We start from the raw sequence: 27,353 nt of genomic DNA, 5'->3' as shown, positions 1-27,353 counted from the left end.
AAGAACATATTAGAGTGATTATTTTAAATATTGCACGTTTGTTTTTTGAATTTAACAAGCACATATTGTATTTCACATTCACTTCCTCCTTCAGGAGTAAATGGGTTGAAGATGCTGGGTGTGGTTCACGACGCTGTGGTGTTTCTACTGGAGCAGCTATATGGAGCCAGGCATTGCCGAAACTACAGGTTCCGCTTCCACAAACCTGAGGAGCCAGAAGATCCTCCTGTCAACCCTCATGGATCTGCCCGTGCTGAGGTGTACCACAGGTGTGTGTTGTTGTCGGTGTTCATCCAAAAATGAAAATTCTGTCATTAATTACCCTCATGTTGTTCCAAACCTGTAAGACATTTGTTTATCTTCGGAACACAAATTATTATATATTTTTAATAAATTCCAAGAGCTTTTTGACCCTGCATAGACGGCAACACAACTACCGCGTTCAAGGCCCAGAAAGGTAGAAAGTGTCGGTTGAGTTGATGTCTATGCAGGGTAAGAAAGCTCTCAGATTTCATCAAAAATATCTTAATTTGTGTTCTGAAGATCAACACATGTTTTACAAGTTTGGAACGACATAAGGGCGAGTAATTAATGACAGACTTTTCATTTTTTGGTGAACTATCCCTTTAAACATTTCTACAATGGAAAATCCAATGTTGTGGTTGTGAACTATTTAAACGCTCTAACCAATTTTCATCTGTTGATGTCATTATTTTTTAACATTTTTTTTTTTAGGCGATCAGTTTTAGATATGTTTAATTTCCTGGCCTCCAAACACCGTCAGCCTCCTGTATACAACCCCCAGGAGGAAGATGAGGAGGAGATGCTGCAGAAGTCTGCTCGGTGAGTAACATACCAAACCCTGTTCTAACCTCTTTTTTTAATTTATGGAATAAAACATCACAACACCTGGTGTTTTCACAGACGGGCCACCAGCATGGACTTACCACTGCCTACGAGGTTCAGGCACCTAAAGAAAGCATCCAGGGAAGCTGTGGGTGTCTACAGGTATAAACACTTTCTATGTAAACCCAAAATGGTTGGATTGAGGAATGAAATGATGCATTTTTACTGCATACAATCTTTTGCATCCTATGAATTGCTTGCAGATCAGCCATACACGGCAGAGGTCTGTTCTGCAGGAAAAACATTGACGCTGGAGAGATGGTGATCGAGTATTCTGGCAACGTCATTCGCTCTGTCCTCACTGACAAGCGGGAAAAATACTACGACAGCAAGGTAGAAAGCTAACACAGTACAGTGGTGACCAAAATTATTAAAACACTAGTACTTTCATGAGCTAAAAAATGGTTTTAAGTTACGACAACGTACTGTTAAACGTTTGCAGGTAGTTTTCTTGAAGCATCTTGGAGATGTTTCCAATTCTTCTGGATTTAGTCTGTCTCAGTTTGTTCTGTTTGTTCATGTCATTCCAGACAGACTGGATGATGATGAGATCAGATTTCTGTGTGCAGAACTGACTGTTGTCAGACTCCTTGTGCAAACAAAAATCTCACTGGATTATTACAATTAATGGCAAAATGAATGTTTGGGAATATAAACTGATATTTCCTACTGACACTACAGCAAAAGATAGAAATAACTGACTTCAAACCATTTTTCAGCTGGTGAAAATACTAATAATTTTGGCCAGCACTGCACAGTGCCTTGTGAAAGAATTCATATCTCTTAATTTTTTTTCCTTCAGGTTTTATGTTGCCGCCTTATGTTAAACTGCGGTAAATTACTTTTTTCCCCACATCAATCTACACTCCATACACCATAATGGCAAAGCAAAAAACAGGTTTTTAACATCTTTGCAAATTTATAAAAAAAAAAAAAAAAATGAAATGATTTCATTGTATAAGTATTCATACCCATATCTGGGACAGTTGAAATTTAGCTCATGAGCATTCATATTGCTTGTAGATGTTACTACACTTGGGGTGGAGTTAACCTGCGACAAATTCAATTGAATGCATATCCGAGCAAAAACCAAGCCCTGAGGAAAAAAAAAACTGCTTGTAGAGCTCAGAAACAGGATTGCATCAAGCCACACATCTGAGGGAGAGTTCAGATCAAATTCTGCTGCATTGAAGGTTCACAGAAGCATGTAGTCACCATTATCCATGTCCTCCTGGCCAAACTGAGAAGGACCTTGGTTACAGTGGTTACCAAGATTCTGATGGTCACTCTAGTTGAGCTCCATGATCATATGTAGAGATAGGAGAAACCTACAGAAGGACAAACATCACTGTAACACTGTGGCGAGACTCAATCCTCTCCTCAGTGAAGACACATGAAGACACACTTGGAATTTGCAAAAATGCATCTAAAGGACCTTCAGACTGAGAAACAAGATTTTCTGGTCTGAACCTCAATTCCAAGTGTCATGTATAGAAGAATACAGGCACTGCTCATTACCTGGAAAGTACAATCCCAAAAGAAAAATGTGTGTTGGTAGCAGCCTCATGCTGTGGGTATGATTTTCAGCAGCAGGGACTGAGGAACTTGTCAGAGAAGAAGAAAAGCTGAACACAGCAAAATATAGAGATAGCCTTAATGAAAATCCAATCCAGAGCATTCAGAACCTCATACTGGACAGAAGGACTATGACCCTAAGCACACAGCAAGAGTGGCTTATAGACAACTCTGTGAATGTCCTTTAGTGGACCTGCTAGAGCCTGGGCTTGAACCCAATCAAACATTTCTAAAGAAAACTGAAAATGTGTGTCTGACAGAGCTTGAGAGGTGAAGAGGTGAGGGGAAGAATTTTAGATAATTGCTGAATGCAGATGTGCAAATCTTACCCAAAAAGACTTGAGGCTGTAAAGGTGCTTCAGCTGAGTACTGAGTTAAGGGTATGAATACTTGTGCAATGTACTTTTTTTTTTTTTTTTGGTACATTTAAAGTAATTTAAAGCAGTTTAACAATAGGCTGCAACATAACAAAACCTGAAAAAAAGAAAGGGTATAAATAATAATTTCACAAAAGGCACTGTATATCAGTGCATTGAATTTAAAACGACAACGCTGATGTTCCTCATTGATTTCTTTTTTTGTGTTTACTCAGGGCATTGGCTGCTACATGTTTCGTATCGATGACTACGAGGTTGTGGACGCCACCATGCACGGCAACGCAGCTCGATTCATTAACCACTCTTGCGAGCCCAACTGCTACTCCCGCGTGGTCAATGTTGATGGTCAGAAGCACATTGTCATTTTCGCCACACGCAAAATCTATAAAGGCGAGGAGCTCACGTACGATTACAAGTTCCCCATCGAAGAACCAGGCAATAAGCTGCCTTGCAACTGCGGGGCAAAGAAGTGTCGCAAGTTCCTCAATTGAAAGCAAACTCACAGTTTGTGAATGCTATCAAGAGTGTATACTTGCCAGGGAAGAGACATTTTAAATGTTTTTTTTTTCCTTTTGTACTGAAGCAGGCTCAGGTTATCAGAAGGTTAATGGTATTGTGCCTCTTAAGTTGTTTGATTTTTTAAAAAAAGACAAACGAGCGGAGTCGCAATGGAAAAGATTGCCCTTGTGTCCCCTTTATTAATGCCCAGTTTAAGAGATTAGCGCCCCACATTCTTAACTTTTGTATGTTTTATTTTATCGTTTTTGTTTTCTAAGAAGGATATTGTGCAAAGTTTTAAATTTGTAATAAGACAAGTCTGGCCTGCCCTTATTTACCGAGTGTGACAAATTACTGAAAAATTGCCACATCGTTCCATTTTACACCAAAGTGCAATTTCGGAAGGGAAAGATTTAATGTTTTTAGATTGACGATACATAATCCTTTTTTTAGCCTGACCTGATTAGACATCTCTCCCCCTTTTTGAATGTACATCGAAGCCTTCAGAGCATCCACGGTCGTCCTTGCCAAGCTGGGCCTGATTCTCTGTATGGAAGACACTGTAAATATCTCATAGAAGAGATGATGAGGGGAAACACTAGGGGGAGCAGTGGTCCCAGGAATAGATTGTCTCAAGAAAAATGGTAAATGTTCTTTTGGGCAACGTTAGAAGAGAATGTGTTACGAAGAGTAGGGCCTGTGAGATGTGCGGCTGGCAGATTGAGATCCTGGTGGACTGACGGCCAATTTCTGAGGTCCAGGAGGGAATAACATGCTTTTATTTACTGTTTTTATAGTAGTTCAGAGAGAAAGTAGCTTACACAAAGTATAATTTGCATGTTGTTGCGAAACCTGTAATGGTTAGTTACCAGTTTATTTATTGTCTCACCAATTTTTACTCCCTAGGCCCGTAGTTGTGTATGATAATATAAAATCGCATTTTTGAGGCAATTTAAAACTATTTTTGTTGTCTCATGTCACTGACAGAAATATCATTCGCTGAATAATGTAAATAATATGTATATTTTTCTATATAAATGACTAAAAAGCACTCATTGGTGAATAGCACTTAACAATGGTATTTATATTTTTAATAATACATTGTATTTATTTTATCAGCATTTTTGTAGGAAATGATAGATTTAGAACACTAATTCTTTGTCCAAACATTTTTATAGCACTGTCTCGTATTATTTTGTTTGTTTTTGTAGCCCAAATGTTTCTTTCTATTCCAAAGACTGAAGCAGTTCCCACAGAGTGCAGTCCACCAGAGGCTCTCAATGCCAACCCAGGTCAAACGTGAACATTTCAAATATCATTTCAAATAAGTGTAGGTTTTCTAAGTGCGGATCGGTTTGATACGACTCTCCTTTTTTAGTGCCAGCCTTAAAATCACATGCAAGAACAGCCCTTAAAACTCCCTCTTTGCGTTTTGTAAACTTGGAGGAAAGATGCATGGAATCCTTCTCTAGCGTTCTAGCAACTGACAAGTCCCAAAGTTTATTCCATATATTTTGTTATATTGAAATATTTTCGTAGAGATTGGTGTAATGCAAGGAATTGCCACAGAGGCTATCCCGTGTAAAACTACTTGTAAAGCACTATATATGGAGGAGAGGAGAGGAGAGGTTTCCTCACGGTCTTGTGCACTGAAGATCAGTCTTCTTCCCAGTCTTCTTCAACACATGTTGCCTTGGCACTGCATGGACGCTCCAGCCAGCCATTCAGTCAATGCACATTATTTGCATTCGTATCATCGTTGTCGTAAACGTTGACACCCGTTCCCATCTGTGCCCGAGTTTTGTTTGACCCCCAATTTGAATAAGGCTAAGACAGATGTGGCTTGCTTATTTTTGTGGATGTTCTGTGGATTGTTCTTCCATGGTTCTTTCAGATCAGAAGTTTGGTGCCTTCTCTGTAAATTTTCTCTGGTTGTTGTTGTTTCGTTTTTGGATGATCGGATCAGCCGAGGAGCACTCAAAGCTGTTTTAACTAGGGCACAAACAGATTCCACTTGAAATTTGACTCTCGCTTTGTTTTTCACATATAGTACCGATGATTTTTAAAGGGATGCTGTAGCGGGTATCGCAGAATGGCTCGGGATCTGTACATTTACCTCTAGACGAAGCTGCTTTGTGCGACCGTGGCTTAGCGAGCCACTTTTTCAAGGCCAGTTCCTCATTGCCTCGTACGTTTAACTCTAAAACGATTGTTTTTGTTTTGTTTTTGTTTGTTTCCTCGGCCACTGCAGACCCCCTCCAGCCCTCACTGTACCTAGGCTGCAATAATTTTGACTTTTCCCAGCATTTCATTTTTGACTATGGCACTGAAGATCAGAGTTCTGTACGTTGCCTCACATTGAACGTTTGTTGGCTGCTGCCTCTTATTTGTATACGTGTCAGAATTTGCGGTTTAGCCATCATTTTCAGGGATTCTGGGGGGTCTCGCCCAACTTTCCTCTGGCCCCGGCACCCCTGTGGAACAGGACGTGCTGAACTCTGCAGCTAGGCCGTCGTTGAATGTATTCTAGAATTTTTTTGTTCGATTTGTTCTTATTTTATTTTGATTTTCCAACATGAAAGGCTGGGAAGATACAGGACAGCTTTTTATTGCGTAAAATAGGAGGATTATACAGCAGGGTTCTACAGAAACTATTGCTCAGTCTAACGAAATAAGATTTTTATTTTATTAATATATTTTTTTTGTAATGCAGTTACTAATCCTAAGGGCTTTGTAATAGACTCCTGCACACAGACATCAATACAACGTCAGACGCTCCATAAACTGGTGTAACAGCGCTCGGTCAGTGTTTCAGAAGCAGACATGCTCTGTCGTTTTCCTGGACTTTACTCTTCCACGCCACGCAAGTGGTACCACACCTTCTCCTGTAATTATAATCAACAGTATATATGTATACACAATATACATGGATATATATAAACTAAACGTGTATGAATAGTAACTTGTACTTCAATATCTACACAATATACGGAATGGACAGACAAACTTAGTTACAGTAGCAAACAGCAGCTTCATAATGGTTAATTGCAATGTTCAGTGTATAATCTATAATGGTTTTGTGTTACAGATAAACTTTAGAGTAACTAATGTGCATCATTTTAATATCAAGATCAAGTACCAGTTTTCCTGTGCCTGTGTATGTTCCCTCAATGGAGCATTGCAGTTTTGTTTTTCTTTTTTTTTTTTTTTTTTTAATTTCTCATTTGTTTTAACTTTTTTTTCTTATTTGGAAAGGAGCGGTATTTATATTATGAAACGATTTCATGTAAAATGTGGTTGTAAACTTTTTGAGCATTGATAATTTGTTTGCTTTTGATGGTGTAGTCGGCTTTATTTTACTCTGTACATTTTTAACAGTTTGTGGACATCAGGAAAAAAAAAATGTCCTTGCCTAAACCCAGCCATGTCACCTATACCTCTCTCTCCTATTGGATCTTAAGTTGTACTTTTTCTTATGTGATGTTCTGTAATGAGTAATGGTAACCATTCTATTTATTTATTTCTGCAAACATCTCTAGATGTACACTGAGGTAAAGCTCCTTCTGAGAGCAGGTGACTGCGCTCCCTGTTTTCGGAATTTTAACGTGGTTCACTTTGTACAGAAATGAGTTGCGGACCATCGGAGGTACTTTAGGGAGTCCGAAAGGTATTGAGGGTGGAGAGATTCTCACTCGTTCCTCTTGGAGGACGCAAGTTTTCCTTTGTCTTACCAACACTTCCCTTTCCCCTGTAGCTTTGAGAGATCATGTTGATGTTGATACTGACAGTTTTAAGGTTTTTATTTCTAATTTTTTTCTTTCTCCAAGTTGCCCCATCAGTGTTTTACCATTTTACAGAAAAATGAAGGAAAATTTGTTAATCTAAAATATTCAACCACAAACTACTTAAGGATGAATGTATAATGAGGAAAAAAAAATTGTACATAACAACTGTAAAAAGGAAAATTTCTAATCATGTTTATTTTCTATGCACTTTTTTATTTAAGTGATAGTTTAAATAATAAACATGTCTTGTTTACTCAAACTTGATATCTTGTTGTTTTACCCAGAATTGTTAGTCCAGTAGTTCTCAGGCTTTGCATCAAGACTCATATTTATCTTCAAAATGAATCGCATTTATGAGGGCTTAAACATGTTTGAAATCTCATGCCAAAAGTGGTGGAAATTTACATCTGATATGGGTTTCAGAAGTGGGTAAGGCAAAATGGCCCAATAGCGCCACCTATAAAGTCCCCCTTGAGCTATGTTTCACATACATGTCCGAAATTCGGTAGACACATGGAACACACCAGTACCTACAAAAAAGTCCACCGGTACAAAGCCTTAAACCCAACAGAAAGTCTGTTATTTTGAATTTTGTTGTTTTTTGCCATTTTCAGGTGTATTTAAACAAACTCCTCCTAGAGATTTTAACGGATCAACACCAAATTTGGTCAGTGTAATTTAAAGCCCTTTGTGACGTTACATTGCAAAGATTTTGAGTTTTCGTTGAAGGGCGTGTCTGTGGCGACTTGATAAACTTCAATGTTTTGCCCGATCTGCACCAAAATTAACTTGTTTAATAAGAGTCCTGTCGTGAACACATGCCCATATTCAGTTATAGTCATAGCACCCCCTGCTGGCAACAGGAAGTGCCATGTTTTACGCTGTAACAAACTATTTAGAGATTTAATGATATCAACTATATATTTGGTCAGTTTAATCTAAAAGCCTTTGGGATGTTAAATTGAGAAGATCTTGAGTTTTCGTGTCCATGGTGCCCTGACAAAGTTTGATGTTTCACCATAGGAATAAAAGGGGTTGTAGCTCAGCCATACAATATCCAATCTGCCCCAAACTTCACACGTTCAATAAGAGTCCTGGCCTGAACTACATCTAAAGGCCAATATTCTACTATAATCATAGCAGCACCTGCTGGCAACAGGAAATACCTTGTTTTACACTAACTTAAACATGCATAGTCAAATCTGCACCAAACTTCACATGTTTGGTAAGAGTCTTGGCCTGAAGACATCTAAAGGCCAATATTTAGTTATAATCATAGTGCCACCTGTTGGCAACAGGATATGTTATGTTTTTACACTAACTCAAACATATCATGTTTGATAAAAGTGCTGGCCTGAAGATATCCGCAGCAACAGTGATCTATCACTCCACATTAAACAACGACAAAACTGTATATATTGTATTAAAATGGACCAAATTTAAAATCTGATTCTAAACACAAAGCTTATTGCTATTTATTAAATGGGAGGTGTGCTATAATGATCCTTTCATTAAATGAATACAGGCTAGACTGATCGATTCTTAGAATTTAAGAATCTATATCGTTTTGTAAAAATGAGAATCAATTAAAATTGGTGTTTTTACACGGCCCTATGCGACATGGGACACTCCAGAAGGGGATTTTGCAGCAAAGCAACTATTTTGGCTTTTAGTGAACATTTTCTAAAAGAAACATTTTTTTCCTTAGTGAACAGCAATATAAGTACCCTGATGAATCTTTCTCCAGGTTCATAAGAACCTTTCGAGCAATGGAAATGTTCAATGGATGTTAAATGTTCTTCATTGACCATGTGCCAAAACAAGAACCTTTATGTTTAGGTGTTCAATACTGGTGTTCAGGAACTTGACCAAACCAGTCATGTTAACCAACAAGATTTAACTGCAGCAGATAATATTATTCTTAAACAACAAAGAAAAAACAACATGAGAAGTAAGTAGCTTTTTCTGGTTATGTGTAGCACCTACGGCTCTGCAAATCCATCTGAAGGTTTCCATTGCCGGAAAGAGCTGCTCAAGTTTATTTTCAATAAACTGTTTATGTAACAGATTCATAATATAATCCAGACCTCGCAAAAAAGGGTTTCATTGACCAAAGAAGTCAAACCGCTTTTGGCCTTGGATTTACACGCAAAGAATATTTTTAAAGGTACAGCAGCATGCATGCATGCATAAATAAATAAAAGCTGCTTAGTTTAAATGGTTTTGAGACTAAAATACATAGTATTCATGATGTAAGAGACAAAAAAAACTAGTCTAGCATTACAATTTAAAAATGTAGCTTTTTATTGAAACCATTCACACCAAGAGATGAAGGTGTCCCGTTCCAGTCAGCTGTTCATAATGTGAACTACCTGGTCTCATGAAACCCTACAGACAACAAGGAGCCACTAGCAGTTTCCCTGCAGTAGTTTATGAGCCATTAGACCTATAATGAGAATTAAAAAGCTGAATAAGTGTTTTAGACAGGCCTGGATACCCCTAATGGGGAAGCTTTGCCCTCTAAATAAAGCTACCAAACTAACTAAAACCATGTGTGTGAACTGCCACCCACATCTGCACATCCCACCAGACTTTCATTCATGTCTGCAGATTGTCACTGCTCCTTCAGACTCAGAAATAACCACATCATTTTCAAAATGCAATGTAAGTAATTTTTCTCTCTTGATGTGGCGACTATGAATCCAGAGGATTTGTTTACATAAATCAGCCTGTGCCACATGATCACTGACACTGTTTAGAAATCACGCTTTGTATTTTTAAAGCAAGAATAGTTCAATCTTTCAGCTGACCGCAGGCCTGTAATCCCAGAACGGCTTATTTCTCGCAAATTCGCCTGCCACAATGAGCTGGCATTTTTCCTTTATAAACCCCACACTAATTAAAGACACATGGGTCTCGCCAGACTGTTCACTGGCGCCCAAGACCCCATCTCTAGGGCTCTATTGTATCAGATAATGTTTATGCTTATAAACTTGGACGAGCTACAAACATTCAGTCTCCGTCCCTTGGATGATCCCTCTCTCTCCCTCCCCATCTCCCAGCCTCCCCTTTTCTAATTGGCTTCCAATAGCTTCCCATTTCCTCTGAAGACTAGGAGTGCTCATTTTTTCCCAGACGCCTTGGACAGCAAAGAAAAGAGGAGTTTCACTGCTCGTTTCTCTTTCGCCTGCTCAAGACTGTCAATCCAGTGAAGCTTCAAAAAACGTAAATGGTGAGTTGGATTTTTCTTCCATTACTAAAATTTGTTTAGTCATGAGGGGTCTGACTGCTTTCACAAATAAAGTGTTAGGGAAACTTTTTGGTTTGTTTTTATAGGCAAATTCTTTACATCTTTGTAAAGATAGTCTACATTTTAGACACTTCAGTGCAACTATATTATGTCACTTTGACTACCAGTGAAATAACACAGCTGAGTCTCTAAATGGAAAGATTATCCAGTCTCTTACGTAACTTTTGTTTTCGTTAAGATTGTGTATCATTACTGCTTATTCTGAATCACAGTTCGATCATTTCGGTCAGTTTCTAAAGCCAAATATTTGAAAACTGAGAATATATATACCTTCAAGGTACCAGTTTGCACCATTTAGGGGTAAATAAGGTACAAAAGGTATTCCTTTTGAAAGTATTTCTTGACAGTGTACTTATTTGTGATTAATGATAGTGAGACTCATTTAAAAAGCATTGAAGTTTCAAGATAAGCACTGAAGGGGAAAGCTAAACACTTCCATATTTCACCTCAAAGTTTAATTTGTAATATAACCTAAATGTTGCAATGGTATTATGGGAATGTACCTCAATGTTAATAGTTTGTTGCAATAACAAAAACTATGGCAGCCTTGTATACTGGAATAATGAAAAATGTGAAGTGAGTGATGTGCTTTGTTTGGAAATCAGACCTTTGTGCTGACACTGGAATGATGGTATTTCTTCTGTGCTCTTTGGCAGTCGTTCCTCTTAACTCCTAACATGGCTCACAGTTTGAGCTGCTCAAAGTATTTAGAACTAAAACACATAAACAAGGCCTTGAGAGATAACTGTCCAGATGTTCTCGAACAGATGTCTCTATTAAACTGAAGATACTAGTGCTTTAACTGATTCTGCAGAAATTTTGAGGAATGCTTTGGTGGTCTGGTTGTATTTCTCAGGGTGAATCATCAGCAGTTTCTTCTCAACTTATAAGAAACATCTGTTTGACAGACAGCAGACTTGAAGTGAACCTGCTGATTTACGGCAAGGCATAACATTTTGGAAATGCGTAGTTCCAGGCAGGATTACGAGAGCTGACAAGCCCACAAATACATCCTGCAGAGACAGTGAGTGTTTGAAGCCTGATTATTGACTGGCTTCTGCACCTCATCAATGAAAGATGTCAGACAGTAAAATTTATTATAGTAATTAGCATATTCTGCATTTTTATAATCCACCAACTAACTATAAACATCAGTTTCAATCCATCAGTACTATAAATGATAATCAGCTTACTGAGCTTTTTAAGGAAATATGAATAACAAAAATAAATAAACAGTTGATCATTTAACAGTTGTTAATTTTTTTTAAAGAATTTATTGGTTGCACAAGACAATTTGCGTTTATTGAACAACCAACTTCATATTAGCTGACAAAATAGGGATAGTTCACTATAAATTAATATTGTCATTTTACTCAGACTCATGCTATTTTAAACTTTATATCCTCTCTTTTTAATATCAATAAAAAAAGCTGCAAGCAGTGATTATAGGGGGTTCAAGTGGTTATTATGTTTTTTAACGGTTATGACTGTTATAGCACCAGCTGTGATCCGATCCCCTAAAACTTTGCATGCTTGTTTAGAATCACCTGTCCCATGTGTTCAGCAGGTTTTGTGAAGTTTTGAGTTTTCCTTTAGGCTTTATAGGATTTTCTGGCAATTTGGACAGGCCCCTTTTCTAAATAGCCTTGTTATAGCTTTCCAAAGGGTAAATTTCAACATTTTTTGATAATTATTGCCTTAGAGAATCCAGAGAATTGTACTGCAGCGTTTTTTTCCAGATTGAGTAAAAAACCTAGAACTAGTTCACAAAAGTAGTTTTTTTACGATTTGATTGAAAGAAGTGGTTCTAGAGGCAAAGTTGTCCAGAATGAGGAGTTCTATCGTATGATACGAATATCACGTGTATGTGCGTAAAAACACACGCGTGTGTGTCGTGCAATCATTTACGCCCTTGAAAAATGCAATATCTCCCCCCTAGTGGCCGATTTCTTTCAAATTCTCAGACCTCAGGCCTGAGAGTTTCGTTCCGATTGACTTCCGTTAACCTGGTCCAACAGGTGCTAAAACTTTATCGGCCAATGGCAGCCGTGTTTTTTGAGATATGCAAATCACTTGTGGCTCTTCGGACCAAGACCATGCACACCAGTTTTCATGTTGATATGACAAATGCTTGCACAACTGCCATATCTGTTTTTTTCAAGTTTTTTACAAGTGACCAAGCATCACAATTTTTTTCCCGCGACATCAGATTGAGCTCTTACATAAGTGTTCTGAGTTAAGGAATTATAGGTATTTTACTAAAAGTGGCACTGCCCCTTTTGAATGTTTTGGCATCACTTTGTGACAGTGAGGCAAGTCGCAAGTTCAGCTTTTTTTTTAATAGTTGATAGTCACTCTTCATAGAATCTTTCTGCACTGGTAGTACATAGTATTTCAAAAAATGCGAAATACTAATTCTACTAATACTAAATACTAATACTAATGTGCTTTGTTTGGCATGAGCCAACGATTCCAACGACATAAGACATTTGAGCCAGCGACTGACGCTTTAGAAGTTATGAGTTTTGATTTCGTACTTTTGTTCGCTGTAGGCGGTACTACCATCCCTTCAATTTCAAATCTCTATGATTTACGGTTTAGCCTGTATGATCAGTTTTATGTGGAGACCGTTGATCTGTGACCATTCTAACAATTACAATAGGGTTTCAGCGCTATGCGCTTGAACCCCTAATGCGGGGGTGCCCAACCCTGTTCCTGGAGATCTACCTTCCTGCAGAGTTTAGTTCTAACCCTAATCAAACACACCTGTCTGTAATTATCAAGTGCTCCTTCAGATCGTAATTAGTTGGTTCAGTTGTGTTTGATCATGGTTGGAACGGAACTCTGCAGGAAGGTAGATCTCCAAGAACAGGGTTGAGCACCCCTGCCCTAGTGAACCAGGACTGAGGCTGTCGGACTCCAAAATAAATAAATTCACTAATACACTGATTTAAATGACTTTTGCAATATATTCCAAGTCAGAATACATGCACTGACAATAGGGATCACTTTTGCCATTTTTATGGTGCTTTAAAGGCTGTTAAAGTCTGTGTAAAACAATTCAAAACAATTGTTCTGAGTTTGTCACAACACATAAAAATGTGTTATTAACCACCCAATCAAATTTGAATGATAAAAAATTGCAAGTAAACAAAATAAGTTATCAAAATTGAAAAAAATAAGCAGTATTGTCTGCTCTCAAATGTTGGGGGCGTGTCCACTGGCTGTGCTGAAACCACGCCCACTCGTGGGAAAGCTCCCGCCTCTCTCAACTTTAAAATACTGGTACAGCCTAAAGCAGCTTAATTGGATTTACACAGCTATATAACAGGTAATATGCATTTACGTGACAAAGGCATAGCTAGCTAGTAAACCGTAGGAAGCAGTAACTAACGGTAATGATAGTAACTTTTGACTGAGCAGGTGAACAGCTGACGCTAATGCACTCAAGTTATAATAGTGTAAGGGGAGGGGCCAGTGCGCCATCGAGACATGATTTCAGCCCTACCCAAAAAATCCTGAACACAAAAATAGTGTAAAATGGTCTAACTCCACAATTCAGTACTACATAGTTCACAGACTTTGTAACGTGTTTTCAGCAATACATTTCTAACGTTTATAATGTGTTTAGAAACACAGACTTTAAAAGCTTCAGTATGCTGTAGGCTGTAAGATATGAATTCCTAAGCTATATTTCTAAGTCTTCTTCATCTGCATTTACACTTACACAGCTGAGCTTGTGCTTTAGTAATAACAATGTACTGTCAAATTTCCCTTGGCATGCAATTGACCGAGAGGTGAGATCATACAACTCTTGGAGTTATGCTTTACTGCTTTTCACATTATGTTCAGACTTCATACCGTACGTCTATTTTTAGTCCCAGTAATCATCCTGAAACAAGATACAAGCTTATAAGACTTTTTATTCTTCTCTTTCTTTCTTTTCTCCATAGACTGAGCAATGACATCTCTGCAGACATGGCCTCTTTCATTGCTGCTTGTTATTGCAGTACATTGTTCTAACTCGCTTGAAGACAACAAGATCCCCAGTTTGTGCACAGGAAGCCCAGGTATCCCTGGAGCCCCTGGGTTGCACGGCAGCCCCGGTCAGCCCGGGAGGGATGGACGTGACGGTCGTGATGCTCAACCAGGAGAGAAAGGGGAAAGAGGAGACAGAGGAGAACCAGGTATAAAAATAACCTTCTCCTGCCATTGAGTGCTGCAGTGATGACAAATATTTTTAGGAAATTATTCACCCTGGTTCCTTCAACAAAAAAACTGTAGAATTTTTCCACTGTTTATGGAAGCCACTGATTAAAAAACAATACACAAACTTGCATTTCTGACTTTATTTCTTGCAATGGTGAGTTTATATCACGCAATTCTAAAAAAAAAAAAAAAAAAAAAGTCAGAATTGTGGAGTTTTTATCAGCTAACATGTGATAACATGTAATAATGTTCACAAATGAACATAAATGCCTAATTACAATATTAACGAATTGCAAGTAAAAAGATAAACATCAGGATGACGGAAGTGGAAGTGCTAAGGTGCTTGTTTCCAAGTTTTGGCCTACAAAAATGCATCATTCCTGCAGCACTCTACTGAATGTACATAGTAAAACTTGAAAATCCCATGATGCTTATCACAGGTCAGCCGGGCGTGAGGGGCCTTCCGGGAGACAGAGGGGATCCAGGCGAAAAAGGAGAGAGAGGAAGCCCGGGCGAGTGTGCAGTGGCCCCCAAATCAGCTTTTAGCGCCAAACTGTCTGAGTCCCGCACAAGCCCGTTGGCGGTAGGGGACGCGGTGCGCTTCGACAAAATCATTTTAAATGAGCAGGGGGATTACAATGCAGAGACGGGACGATTCACCTGCAGAGTGCCAGGCGTTTACTACTTCGCAGTTCACGCCACGGTCTACCGCTCCAGCTTGCAGTTCGACCTTATAAAGAATGGACACACCGTGGCCTCCTACTTTCAGATCTTTGGGAACTGGTCTAAACCAGCCTCGCTGTCTGGAGGGACACTACTGCACTTGATTCCAGGAGATCAGGTGTGGGTGCAGATGGCCCTGAGCGAGTACACAGGCTTTTACTCCAGCCCAAAGACAGACAGCACTTTCACTGGTTTTCTAGTGTACTCCGACTGGAAAAACTCTGCTGTTTTTGCATAGATTTCAAGCACACTGCTACTAACTTTCTGTCTCATGCAGGTTTCATGAATACTTTAATGGGCAAGACAAAGGCCTTTGATCAGCCTTCATTTGTAACAATTTCCGATATGATCAGCACTGCACAGATGATTACATTCTAAGCACATTTAGTCATACAGGATAAAATTACTGGAGTATTTCCATGCAAAGAATTCAAGTATGAAAATCATTAATGAAACATGTTACTTCTTTGGAAATATGGAATAAAAAATGAAAATACTGAAAAGGAAATCCATCTGCTTTTTTTACAGAAAGTGTTTATTCTGGTGGCAGTCTATATTTTGTGAAAAAGCACAATAAATACTTTCCAACACGTCTCTGGAATATGACTTTAATGAAAAATGACTCTCATAATTACCTAATTCGTCAGTAAATGTTACAAGGAAAAGCCATTTCTACTGCTGGAAAACTGCGAGCTGTGGTTTCAGGTTTCATGGTGCCTTTTAAAGCAATTATTAATCTTTAGCAGGAAATGCTGTAATTATTTTTTCACTCTGAAGTTGTTCCAAATCTGTATAAAGGCCCATTCAGACCAAGAATGATAGCTAGATAAGTTTACTATAGTATCACTAACGTTTTGTTTACTCTGAACACACGCTGCAGTTATGTCTTCTGCGGCCTTAAATGCTCAAGCTCTTCAAAGTTGTGTTGATTCTGATTGGCTGTCCATGTTTTAACATTCACCAGCTTGAAAAACATTTTGAAAGTGATTCCAACAAAATCATTCCTCTTCGCCGCTATCCACCGTATTCTATGGGCGAGACTTCCGGTTCATTAAAGGAAATAAGGAGAAGAATAACGTGCAATAAACGGCCAAACTGTTTGCACTACAAACCAGTGTGTTCATAATAAAGATAAAACATTAAAATAATATGGTAAGACACAACAATTCGCAATATCAATCAGTAAAACCAGCTGTTCTGTAAAATAGATAAAAATAGAGACCTGAAGCCGGACCCATTAAATTTACAAATGTCCCCGCCCACTCCAACAGCAAAAAATAGGTAGATAGTCCCGGTATGGACTCTGCTATTCTTTAAAATTTAGAATGGTTTTAAAAACCAATGTTTTTCAATGGACATTTACTGTTGTTTACTCTCTGGAACACAAGTTGAGAATTCTGAAGAATGTACAGACGTTGAAGCTTCTTAAAGGATGCAAAGCATTTAAAAGTGTAGTCCATATTACTTCCCTGGTGAAAAAACCAGCATATGCTGGTAGGTATGTTTTGATGCTGGGATGCTGGTTAGGTATGTTTTGATGCTGGTTTAAGCTGGTCCTTTGCTGGTTCATGCTGGTCCTTGACCAGCAACATGACCAGCAAAAACCAGCAAAGGACCATCTTAAACCAGCATCAAAACATACCTACCAGCATATGCTGGTTTTTTGTACCTTAACACATTATGATCGAATTATTGCAGTTTTATAAAGTTGCGAAATTTTCCACACACAGATTGCACAATTGGTCACAAGGATTTGCTGTGTTGACCAACAGAAAGATGTTTATTTTGAAAGTAGCCTGAGTAAGCGTTTTTTATGCATCATTATCAGAAACAGATGTTCTTTGCTAGTTTTGCTAATATGACATAGGCTTAAATTACAAACGCAAATGGATTCTGGATTTCTATATTTATAGAAATCCAGAATCCACGATTTGCGTTTGGTTGCTTCTGCTGAGTCACGCAGTGCTAATCTTACAGACAATACTTGAACTTTGTTTAAAGTAAACAGACCCTTGTCTAAACGTAGCTTTCTCTGTCTTTGTCTTTCTCTTTATCCTTTCTCCTGCATGTTTTTGTTTAAAGACAAGTAGCTCCAGTTTTCCCCAGGCTGTTGGCAGAGATCGTCCACGGAATGTTTTCGCAGTAACGTTAAGAAGAATAAGAGGTACATTTGTATCCTCCCTTTGTGCAGTTCATTTCCATGAGGTCATGGCTTGCCCCTTCACAGCTGTTTGCAGAGCACTTCAACCAGACAGAACCAAGCTCAGAAGGGCGTCTGAATCCAAGTCCCGAACTCCCAAATACTTTTATCATTACCATTCGCAACACTACTTATATTATTTATTATTCTTAATGGCAGGGATTTGAGTGAGCGGGTTTAACAGGCATATAAAACATCAAAAGGTCCAGATTCTGCTACATTCATCAATTCTAAAAGCAAATCTGAATTGCAGACCAGATTTATTTGCAATGACCAATTGATGTATTTTCCCTGTCACAATAACTGAAGTTGGCATAACTGTATGATATTAATAACTGAGTTCCACTGAATGTTTAATTCAGTGTGCTCTTCTAATGACTAACCATTAAATGATACAACTTTTGCATATATATGCCAAAATTCATAGACCATGTTATTTACAGATTCTACCATAGTACATGTCCTAAAACTTTACAAACCCTAAACTGTTTTGAAGATAAAGTAAATTCTCTGTAGTTCTTAGTTATTGGATTTTAAATAAAATGCTCTAATGCTTTTATTATGAAACATATCACATTTCCATTTTTATTAATATCAGCAGAGGGCGTCATTTTATTATCCTTGAAGGACTCACGTCTGTATTACAGATTAAGTTCCCATTTATTCACATTTTTTTGGTTATGTACACTACCAGTCAAAAGTTTTTGAACATATTTTATTTTTTTGTCTCTTCTGCTCACAAAGCCTGCAAATATTTGATCCAAACTAGGCTACAGTAAAAACAGTAAAATTTTGAAACATTTTAACTATTTAAAATAACTGTTTTTTGTTTGAATATATTTTAAAATGTAACTTATTCCTGTGATTTCAAAGCTGAATTTTTAGCATCACATGATCTTTTAAAAAACATTCTAATATTCTGATTTGCTGCTCAAAAAACAATTATGTTGAAAACATTTGACATTTTTTTTTCAGGTTTCTTGGATGAACAGAAAGTTCAGAAAAACAGCATTTATCTGAAATAGAAAGTTTTTATAACATTATAAATATGTATCATCACTTTTAAATAAACAAACTGACTCCAAGCCTTTGAATGGTATAGTGTATAATGTTACAAAACCATTTTATATCAGATACTCAAATATTGATTATGATGATGATGATAATAATAATAATAATAATAAATGTTTCTTGAACAGCAAATCAGCATATTAGAATGATTTCTGAAGGATCATGTGACACTGAAGACTGGAGTATTGATGCAGAAATATATTCAAATAGAAAGCAGTTATTGTAAATAATAAAGATATTTCACAATATTACTGCTTTTGCTGTATTTTAGATAAAAAAAATGCAGGCTTGGTGAGCAGAAAAGACGTCTTTTAAAAAAACGTTCAAAATCTTACTGTTAAAAACTTTTGACTGGTAGTGTACTTTGTTTTAATAACGGCAGGGGGCGTTCTTTCATCATCATAAGCACACTAATAAAATATAAGTTCACTTACCTAAGAAAGAAATGTGCAATATACATGGTATACAAGGTAAATACATGAGAAAAGGTTAGGGTTAGAACTTTGTTATTTTTATAGTAAGTATGTACATGTTGAACAGGACTGTATAAATGCTGCGTCCACAAAAATAGCATTATTGTTTTCACAATTTACTCTGCATTTACTAAATAGTTGCCAAATCCTCGTGGGATTTCTTGTATAGTGGTATGCGTAATGGAAGTCCCCTGTGCAGTGGATGTTTTTGTGTGGGTGTGAGGAACTGCTGTTTTTCACTGTTCTCATCCTCAGAGACAGGAGCGATCCTATTGACCCAGAGGCTGGACTTCCTATTTGTAAGATAAACTCAAGCATGTCCACTATTGGTTTAGTGGGCCCGGGGCCAGACACACTAACATATACACTGTGAATTGGATGACCCTCTGAACCGAGCTGAGTCTATTCTAGCTGTGCTATAATTAGAAGAAAACATCCCTGCATGAGTATCAGGATCCCAAGTGCTCATTTTTCATGAAGTTTGTAGAAATGTTGAGAGTGGAGTATCCTGTTTTTGTTTCTAAATGCACTACGATGCGAAACAATCCATGCAATGGATTGCAAAATGCAATTTAAATACATTTTAATCTCAAACGCTTGTCTTGTCTTACACTCCCTGAACTCTGTGTATTCTGGCTCATGACATTTAGGGTATGTCAAAAAACTCTGATCATATTTTCTCCCTCAACTTCAAAAATCATTTCAAAATCATCCTACATCACTGCAGAAGTACCGAGTGAACATGCAAAGAAGATTAAACACCCTTAACTTAAATGGTAAAACAGTGATACAGGACGATTTTGAAGTTGAGGGAGAACATGAGATGGGAGTTTTTCGACATACCCTAACTGTCATGAACTGAAGAAAAACAGGTTGGGAAGAGCAAGACAAGACGAGCGTTTGACATTAAAAAGTATATAAATTTTATTGTTTTTATGAAAATACCTGATCGTTTAGCTAGATAAGACCCTTCTTCCTCGACTGGGATTGTTTACAACCGCATTTGGGATTGTTCGAAGCCGCATTTAAACTGCATTTTGGAAGTTCAAACTCAGGACACCATATCGGTCCATTATATGGAGAAAAATCCTGAAATTTTTACCTCAAAAATAACATAATTTCTTTTACGACTGAAGAGAGAGAGACATGAACATCTTAGATGACAAGGGTTGAGAACATTATCTTAAAACTCTTGTTCTGGAAGTGTACTTCGCCTTTAAAGGAATAGTTCACTTCCAGTATAACTATTTCCTGATAATTTACTCACCCCCATGTCATCCAAGATGTTCATGTCTTTCGTTCTTCAGTTGAAAAGAAATGAAGGTTTTAGCGGAAAACATTTTTCTCCATATAGTGGACTTCAATGGTGGCCAACATTCAAGGTCCAAATTGCAGTTTTAACACAGCTTCGAAGGGCTCTACATGATCCCAACCAAGAAATGAGGGTCTTATCTATTGAAATGATCAGTCATTTTCTAAAAACATGTAAACAATTTATATACATTTCAACCATAAATGATCACCTTGCACTAGCTCTGCGATGCATGTGTGTGTCTTCATGCATTACATAATCACATTGGAAAGGTCATGCGTTGTTAGTTCTTCGTCTGCGTACTTCGGTTAAAAAAGGTCAGGTAGGGCGAAAAACTCCATCTCATTTTCTCCTCCAACATCAAAATTGTCTGACATTGTTGTTTTATCTTTTTTTTGTAAAGGGGCATTTGCATGTTCACTTGTACATATACTTGGTCGAGATAGTGTAAGATGAACATTTGTGGTTAAAAAGTATATACATTTTAATTTGAATTTATTTATTCATTATTTTTTTTTAGAAAATCGTTTTACTAGATAAGACACTTATTCCTTGGCTGGGATCATGTAGAGCCCTTTGAAGCTGCATTGAAACTGCAATTTGCCACCATTGCCACATTTTCCTGAGTAAACGATGAGCCATTACGAATTCTAACTTCCGACTGAATGCTCTTCTGTTCCGATCTCCATAGGAACCCATTCAAATAGTGCCCATCTGTTTTTAAAATAGCTAACGTTGGCAGCTTCGTGTCATCTACACACTCATTAAACTTTAAGGAGTGAGGCACTGACAAATTAGTGATGAGTCGTTCTTCATTTTGAACGAATCTTTAATGTGACTCGGGACGAACGAGTTGTCTGTGTGATTCGTTTAGTCGCGCATGCACAACACAAACAAATTCCTATACTCTATAATATAACAAAAAAGACAATTAAAAGTTGTGCTTAGTTTTATTTCAAGGAACAAAATATGCGAGGAAATCCGCTTTCATCTCTGTTCAAGAAAGAGGACCTTTTGCTCTGTTAAATTCATTGTGGTGCCTCACTTCCTTTGCTCTCAGTTATTTTTAAAGCATTGTTCTCAAGTATGCAGTTATAGATAGCAGATATGAGAGGCGTACCCAAATTTTAAGTACTATGGGAATTGATTGACTGGTGTTACTCAGTGCAAAACAATGTGAGATTCAGATTTCCATTTGCTAAAAATGCTGGAATGTGGAGCTGTCCAGTGCTGAAGTGCCTATTTTTATACTAGAAAATAGCTTGCATTCCACACACCAAGCTACTTCTCCACCTCTTAAAATCTTCTCTAGTGGTTGACAAATGTTTAAAATATATACCTACGCTACTAGTCAAATACAAGATTTTTTAAAAAAAAAAAAAAATCTTAAGTTTCTCATGCTGACAAATGCCACATTTATTTAATTTAATTTAATTTTAAAACACAGTAAAACAGCAATATTGCGACATATTGTTACAATTTAAAATAATAGATTTTTACTTGAATATGTTTCAGAATTTAATTTATTCTTGTGATGATAAAACTGGATTTTCAGTGTCACATGATCAAATCATTCTAATATACTGACATTACGCAGCACAAATGTTTTCAGTATTGATGATAATAATAATAAACATTTCTTGAGCAGCAAATCAGCATTTTGATTCTGAAAAATCACGTGACACTAAGACTGGAGTAATAATGCATTTCATTACATAAATGCAGCCTTGGTAAGCTTAAGAGAACTACTTTAAAAAACATTTAAAAATCTTATGCTTGAGTGGAAGTGTTGCTGTCTTAAATACTAGTTCTGTTCGACTGATTGATTGTGATGCATGATAACACTGAATCAGGCTTCGGGAAACTCCCTTCCCATGATTTAACAACTGGAGGAAGTGGCCTCCATTATCCTCTCTGGTTCATAAGGTCCCACACCCACAATCACAGCTTAATATCTCTGCTTGTGTGCTGATTTCAGCACACAAGTGGCACAAGTCATTTATCACAATCAAAGACATTGTTGTGAATTGCATTTTAGCCCAATGACGAAACTACTACAAGTTGTGCTGAAGACAAAGACAATATGAGTGCACATTCAAATACTGTTTATTGTTCATCTGAATAGTCAGTGAATGTGGTTTTGATATTATCCAGGCCTCAGGGAAGAGACAGACATCTGTTCTACCCACAAACATCATCACTGGAGACCTTCATAGAAAACAAACGTCTGCGATACAAGAATACAAAAGGCTTGGGGTTTAATAATATGGAATGAAATCACAGCTTGTTTAAAATCCTTGAAATTACAATAACAAACTATGGGTTAGTGCTTGTCACCTGTATTGGGCAGAATTGAGTGTCAGAAATAATACAGAGTCATTTTTTAGATTTTTAGGAAGGACAACAACTTGCACGGACCTTTTTTTCTCTAAACGCACCTGATTGTCTTGCGCACTGTGCCTTTCTGACTGGGTTTTGAAATATCATGTAACACCAAAATAATTGAGATAAACCAGAAAAACCTGTACCTTGTTTCTCTAATGCATGTTTTCCAAAATAGTGATTTCTAACAACATCCCCTGGACAATGAGCTAAAAGCCCTTCTGCCAGTCTGTTTTTACCGGTAGCTGAATTGAATTACCGTCTCTCAAACCAAAAAACAAGCACAAAATTTCGATTTGAAAATGCATTAATCAATACCACTTGAGCAGTGAGAGAGCCTTAGTGCTGTTCAATAATAAATGTCAAAAACAGCACAAATACATCATCAGATTGTAGAATGGCCTGTGGAAATATTGTAGTGACACTTTCAAAAGAGTGCAAAACAGCTTTGGTGGAATGATTACAAAGTATGCAAAGCAAAACAGATTTCTCCAACATGAAAGAAATAAGACAATGTTGAAGATACTCCCATGAAACCTTTGATCTACTTTACAATCAGGCAAAAAATTAAGTAGAGGACAAATCATAGGCCCAACATTAGCTGTAGTATACAAATATTTCTTATAAACATCACAATAATCCACAGGTGATCGACAAAACTTAAATCTATCAATTAACATTGAAAAGCTGCTTGTTTGTAATAAACATTTTAACTTAAAACCATTACTTCTGAACATATGAACACTTTCTCCAGTAAAAAATCAGACATATTAGTTTAGAAATGTTTTGGACTGTTTTCGGTGCTTGATCTGTGCATATAGTTGAAGTCAAAAGTTTACACAGAATCTGCAAAATGTTAATTATTTTACCAAAATAAGAGGTATCAAACAAAATGCATGTTATTTTTTATTTAGTACTGACCTGAACAAGATATTTCACATAAAAGATGTTTACATATAGCACACAAGAGAAAATAATAGCTGAATTTATAAAAATGACCCATTTCAAAAGTTTACATACACTTGATTCTTAATACTGTTGTTACCTGAATGATTCACAGCAATCAACAATGACTTTATGATTTTGAGAAGGTTCAAACGCTCACTGATGCTTTAAAAGGAAACGTATTAAGAAATGGTGGGGGGGTGAAAACTTTTGAAATTTGAAGATCAGGGTGAATTTTTACTTAATTTGTCTTTTGGTGAACATGTATGTGTATTCTGTAGCTTCTGAATGGCAGTACTAAATGAAAAAAATATTATATTTAGGCAAAATAAGAAAAATGTACACATCCTTATTCCCTTCAAAAGTTTTCAACCCCAGCTCTTAATGTACTGTTTTTCTTTCTGAAGCATCAGTAAGCGTTTGAACCTTCTGTAATAGCTGCATATGAGTCCCTCAGTTGTTCTCAGTTTGAAAAGATGATCTCAAAATCATAGTCATTGTTGGAAAGGGTTCAAATACACAAAAATGCTGAAAAAACAAAGAACTTGTGAGACCTGTACAATTTTTCTGAAACATTTAGATAACAACACAGTATTAAGAAACAAACTTATGTAAACTTTTAAACAGGGTCATTTTTTTTTTTATAAATTTAACTATTATTTTCTCTTGTGGACTATTTGTCCACCTTTTATGTAAAATATATTATTCAGGTTAGTACTAAATTAAAAATAACATGCATTTTGTATGATCCCTCTTATTTTGGTAAATAATTAACATTTTGCAGATTCTGCAAGGTGTATGTAAACTACTTCAACTGTATTTCTCTCCTGATTCAGACAAGATGACTTAGATAAAGCAATATTACGATTTAAGGGCTGTTTTAGAATGGTTTGAAGTTAATTATGTCTTAATAATGGCTCTGCGTATTATAAAAACAGCTTTAAAGTTTACAAAACACTAATTGTTGGACTGAAGTCAAGTGAATTACTTGTGGATTATTGTGAGGTTTCAAAGGTTCCCATGAAACCTTTGATCACCTTTACAGTCAGGCAACAAAAAATAAAAAAATCAAGTAGATAACAACTCATACCATAAGGCCCAACGTTAGTATTGTAGCGTAGAAATGTTCCCAGTAAACACTCAGCGATTACCTCATAAATCTTCCATCTTCACAATTAAAACCCATTTTCTAATGTTTTTCTAATACAAAGCTTACATTCATGTGATATTGCTGTATGAGAAAAATAGTGTTGCTTATACAAGCTGATGAAAAAAAGTGACAATGAATATAAAATCATAAGAAAGCACGGTCACAGTCGTTCGCCTCGCCATTTACGCTTTATAAAAGGTTGTGATTTCAATCTATATACAAGCAACAGTAGTGGAATGAACATCTATGAAAAAAGGAACAAGTGGTTTCCCACATTTCAAGAACAGTGCTGCTCAAAAAACCTGAGGATGACAGAAACACATCCGTAAACACTTCCCCTCAGAGATACACATCCATGGTCTGAAGGATCATGTGGCGGCACAAGGGGCAGTTTTGTTGGTAGATAGGCTGGTTGAGCAAAATGTTGGTGCAGTCTCTACACAAGCACAAGTGGCGGCACGGCAGGAGCACGACAGTCTTGGTGCTGTCCTGACAGATGACGCACTTCTTCCTCTCCTCTTGCTCGTGTAGAAGAGTCAGCAGGCTGTCTGGCGGAGGGCCTTTGCAGCTATCCTCCGAAGGAAACTTTCGGAGCGGCCTGTGAGTGCTGGAACTTGGAAGTGGGAGGTTTAAGGGGTCGTCCACTTGGTGGGCATCCTCAGGCGCGTTTTCTGCCACAACTTCAGGCTCAGGGTTGGGATCAGGCTGTCTAACATCCCTTTCGGCCACTTCCATCCTCGCAGGAACCATTATCCGGCTGCGATGCCATGCCAGTCGTCGCCAGACGTTCCTCTCAAGCATGTAGAGGCGATGCAGAGCCCTTTGTAGTCGCTGTAGGATGGGAACAGCATTGACGTAGTTGATCGCACGCAAAGACACATGTCGTGGGAGCGCAGGATTTAGATATACAGTTGCACTCGCAATTATAATCAACGTGAGAAGCAGCCCATAAGAGTTAAGCAGGAACACACTCGCAAAAACATGGCACACAGATCCCAAAAACTCCATCGCCAGTCTGCATGGCGTCCACAACAGGATAGAGGTGCCAACAAGACTACTGTAAAGGAACGTCAGCACGGTCAAAGTCAGCTCGAGAGCTTTCTGCAAAGGGCAAGACACGGCTTCCACCGTGCTGACCACCACCGAGTATAAATTCTGCGTGCCTATGAGGAGCAAGTTAATGATTGTGTTGATGAAATACAGCAACAGGCTGAATACAATTCCACAGCCTTCCCAGGCCTGTCGCAGCAAGCCGTGTCCCGACAACAGTCCACGGTGCAGAAGCTCTTTGGTGCGCAGCAGAAGATGTGAAGACAGGTATCCGATCATCTTGAAGCTTTCCAGGACGCCTCCGAGCAGCTGCATCCAGCCTCCGACCATATTATGGGTCACGACGGTCACTCCGTCCCTCATGGTGATAATGCAAAGCAGACTTAGATTCCAGCACTCCGACACTGAATTTGTGATTAGCATGGGCAGACTATTGATGAAGCAGATCACTGCCACCAACAGCTGAATGACTGAGCTGACGATCACAAAGTTTAAATCCAGGAGGAGGCAGATGACATCTATGCATTTTCCAATTGAAATAATAACAAAGTTCAGCAGACCCATAATAAAGATATGAAAACTGTTTGCTGAAATAGACTATTTATCCTCTGTCGTGTTATTTGTGCTGTCAAACCACATAGTTAAGTCTGTGGTTAAACAAGCAAACAGCTTGAGTAGCTAAGTTAGCTTGCGTGCTAACCCATTTACATCTTTAGTAACGTTGGCGTCTTGACAAACCACTTTGGATTAAAATAAAACTCCAGTTCCGATATCACAGCTGGCCATTAGCTGGGAACGACATATCCTCAGTTTTAAAACAAAACACTTCTCATAAACATATGTAGCATAGTGAAGTAGCTGCTCACACATGGACGGAACTGCTCGGCGGATGTTTACGTTTGAAAATCGAAACTGCTCGCCTTGGCTGGTTATGTAAAGCTGGAGAAACCACGGAGAGGTTTCGTCTTAATACACGGTTAAATCAAACGTCCGCGGTATTTTGTGAAGCTCCAAGTCGAGGACAAACTCAAACGCGAATTTCTTTGGATTATCAGTGAACTAGAATCGAAAGCAGCTCGTTCTGTTTAAGTCCATTGTTTCCGCTTCACAACACGTGTTTGAAGTTGATCAACTCGGCGTTCGGGCTGCGCAGAAATGCGCCTTTCTACCTACTTTTGGTCATTTTATTTCGCATGCATTGATTGTATTATTAATACTATCGTTTTTTGTGGAGATTTAGAGAGTGGGGAAAATTAAATCATTCATGATTGATAGTTAAAACAAACAAATCCTTATCTATGCTGTTTTTAATTTCGAACAGCTGTATTGGCTGCTTGATTGAATCACAGTCGTCATTTAATTAAGTTGGCTTGAGAAAGCCAATTTA

General features: G+C 37.7%; 3 protein-coding genes across 3 annotated transcripts in view; 2 read left to right on the top strand and 1 right to left on the bottom strand.

Annotated features, from left to right (window-relative positions):
- Positions 1–6,888, top strand: part of kmt2a (lysine (K)-specific methyltransferase 2A) — a 42,499-nt gene extending 35,611 nt beyond the window's left edge. Inside the window, 5 exon segments of the mRNA XM_051128477.1 lie at positions 95–269; positions 736–843; positions 925–1,008; positions 1,110–1,239; positions 3,074–6,888. Coding sequence (XP_050984434.1) covers positions 95–269; positions 736–843; positions 925–1,008; positions 1,110–1,239; positions 3,074–3,349 — 773 coding nt within the window. The 3' untranslated portion in view covers positions 3,350–6,888.
- A 3,331-nt stretch (positions 6,889–10,219) lies between these two features.
- On the top strand, positions 10,220–15,977 carry c1qtnf5 (C1q and TNF related 5). The gene is made up of 3 exons (XM_051128517.1): positions 10,220–10,373; positions 14,405–14,638; positions 15,101–15,977. The coding sequence occupies exons 2-3, from the start codon at positions 14,413–14,415 to the stop codon at positions 15,619–15,621; spliced, it is 747 nt and encodes a 248-aa protein (XP_050984474.1). The 5' UTR covers positions 10,220–10,373; positions 14,405–14,412; the 3' UTR covers positions 15,622–15,977.
- A 6,552-nt stretch (positions 15,978–22,529) lies between these two features.
- rnf26 (ring finger protein 26) lies at positions 22,530–27,187 on the bottom strand. The gene has a single exon (XM_051129897.1). It carries the CDS (start codon positions 26,528–26,530, stop codon positions 25,256–25,258), a length of 1,275 nt encoding a protein of 424 aa, XP_050985854.1. The 5' UTR covers positions 26,531–27,187; the 3' UTR covers positions 22,530–25,255.
- Between the last annotated feature and the right edge of the window lie 166 nt (positions 27,188–27,353).

This window comes from Labeo rohita, chromosome 15, assembly GCF_022985175.1.
Source record: "Labeo rohita strain BAU-BD-2019 chromosome 15, IGBB_LRoh.1.0, whole genome shotgun sequence".
NCBI lineage: Eukaryota > Metazoa > Chordata > Actinopteri > Cypriniformes > Cyprinidae > Labeo > Labeo rohita.
This window is presented reverse-complemented; position numbering and strand designations above follow the sequence as displayed.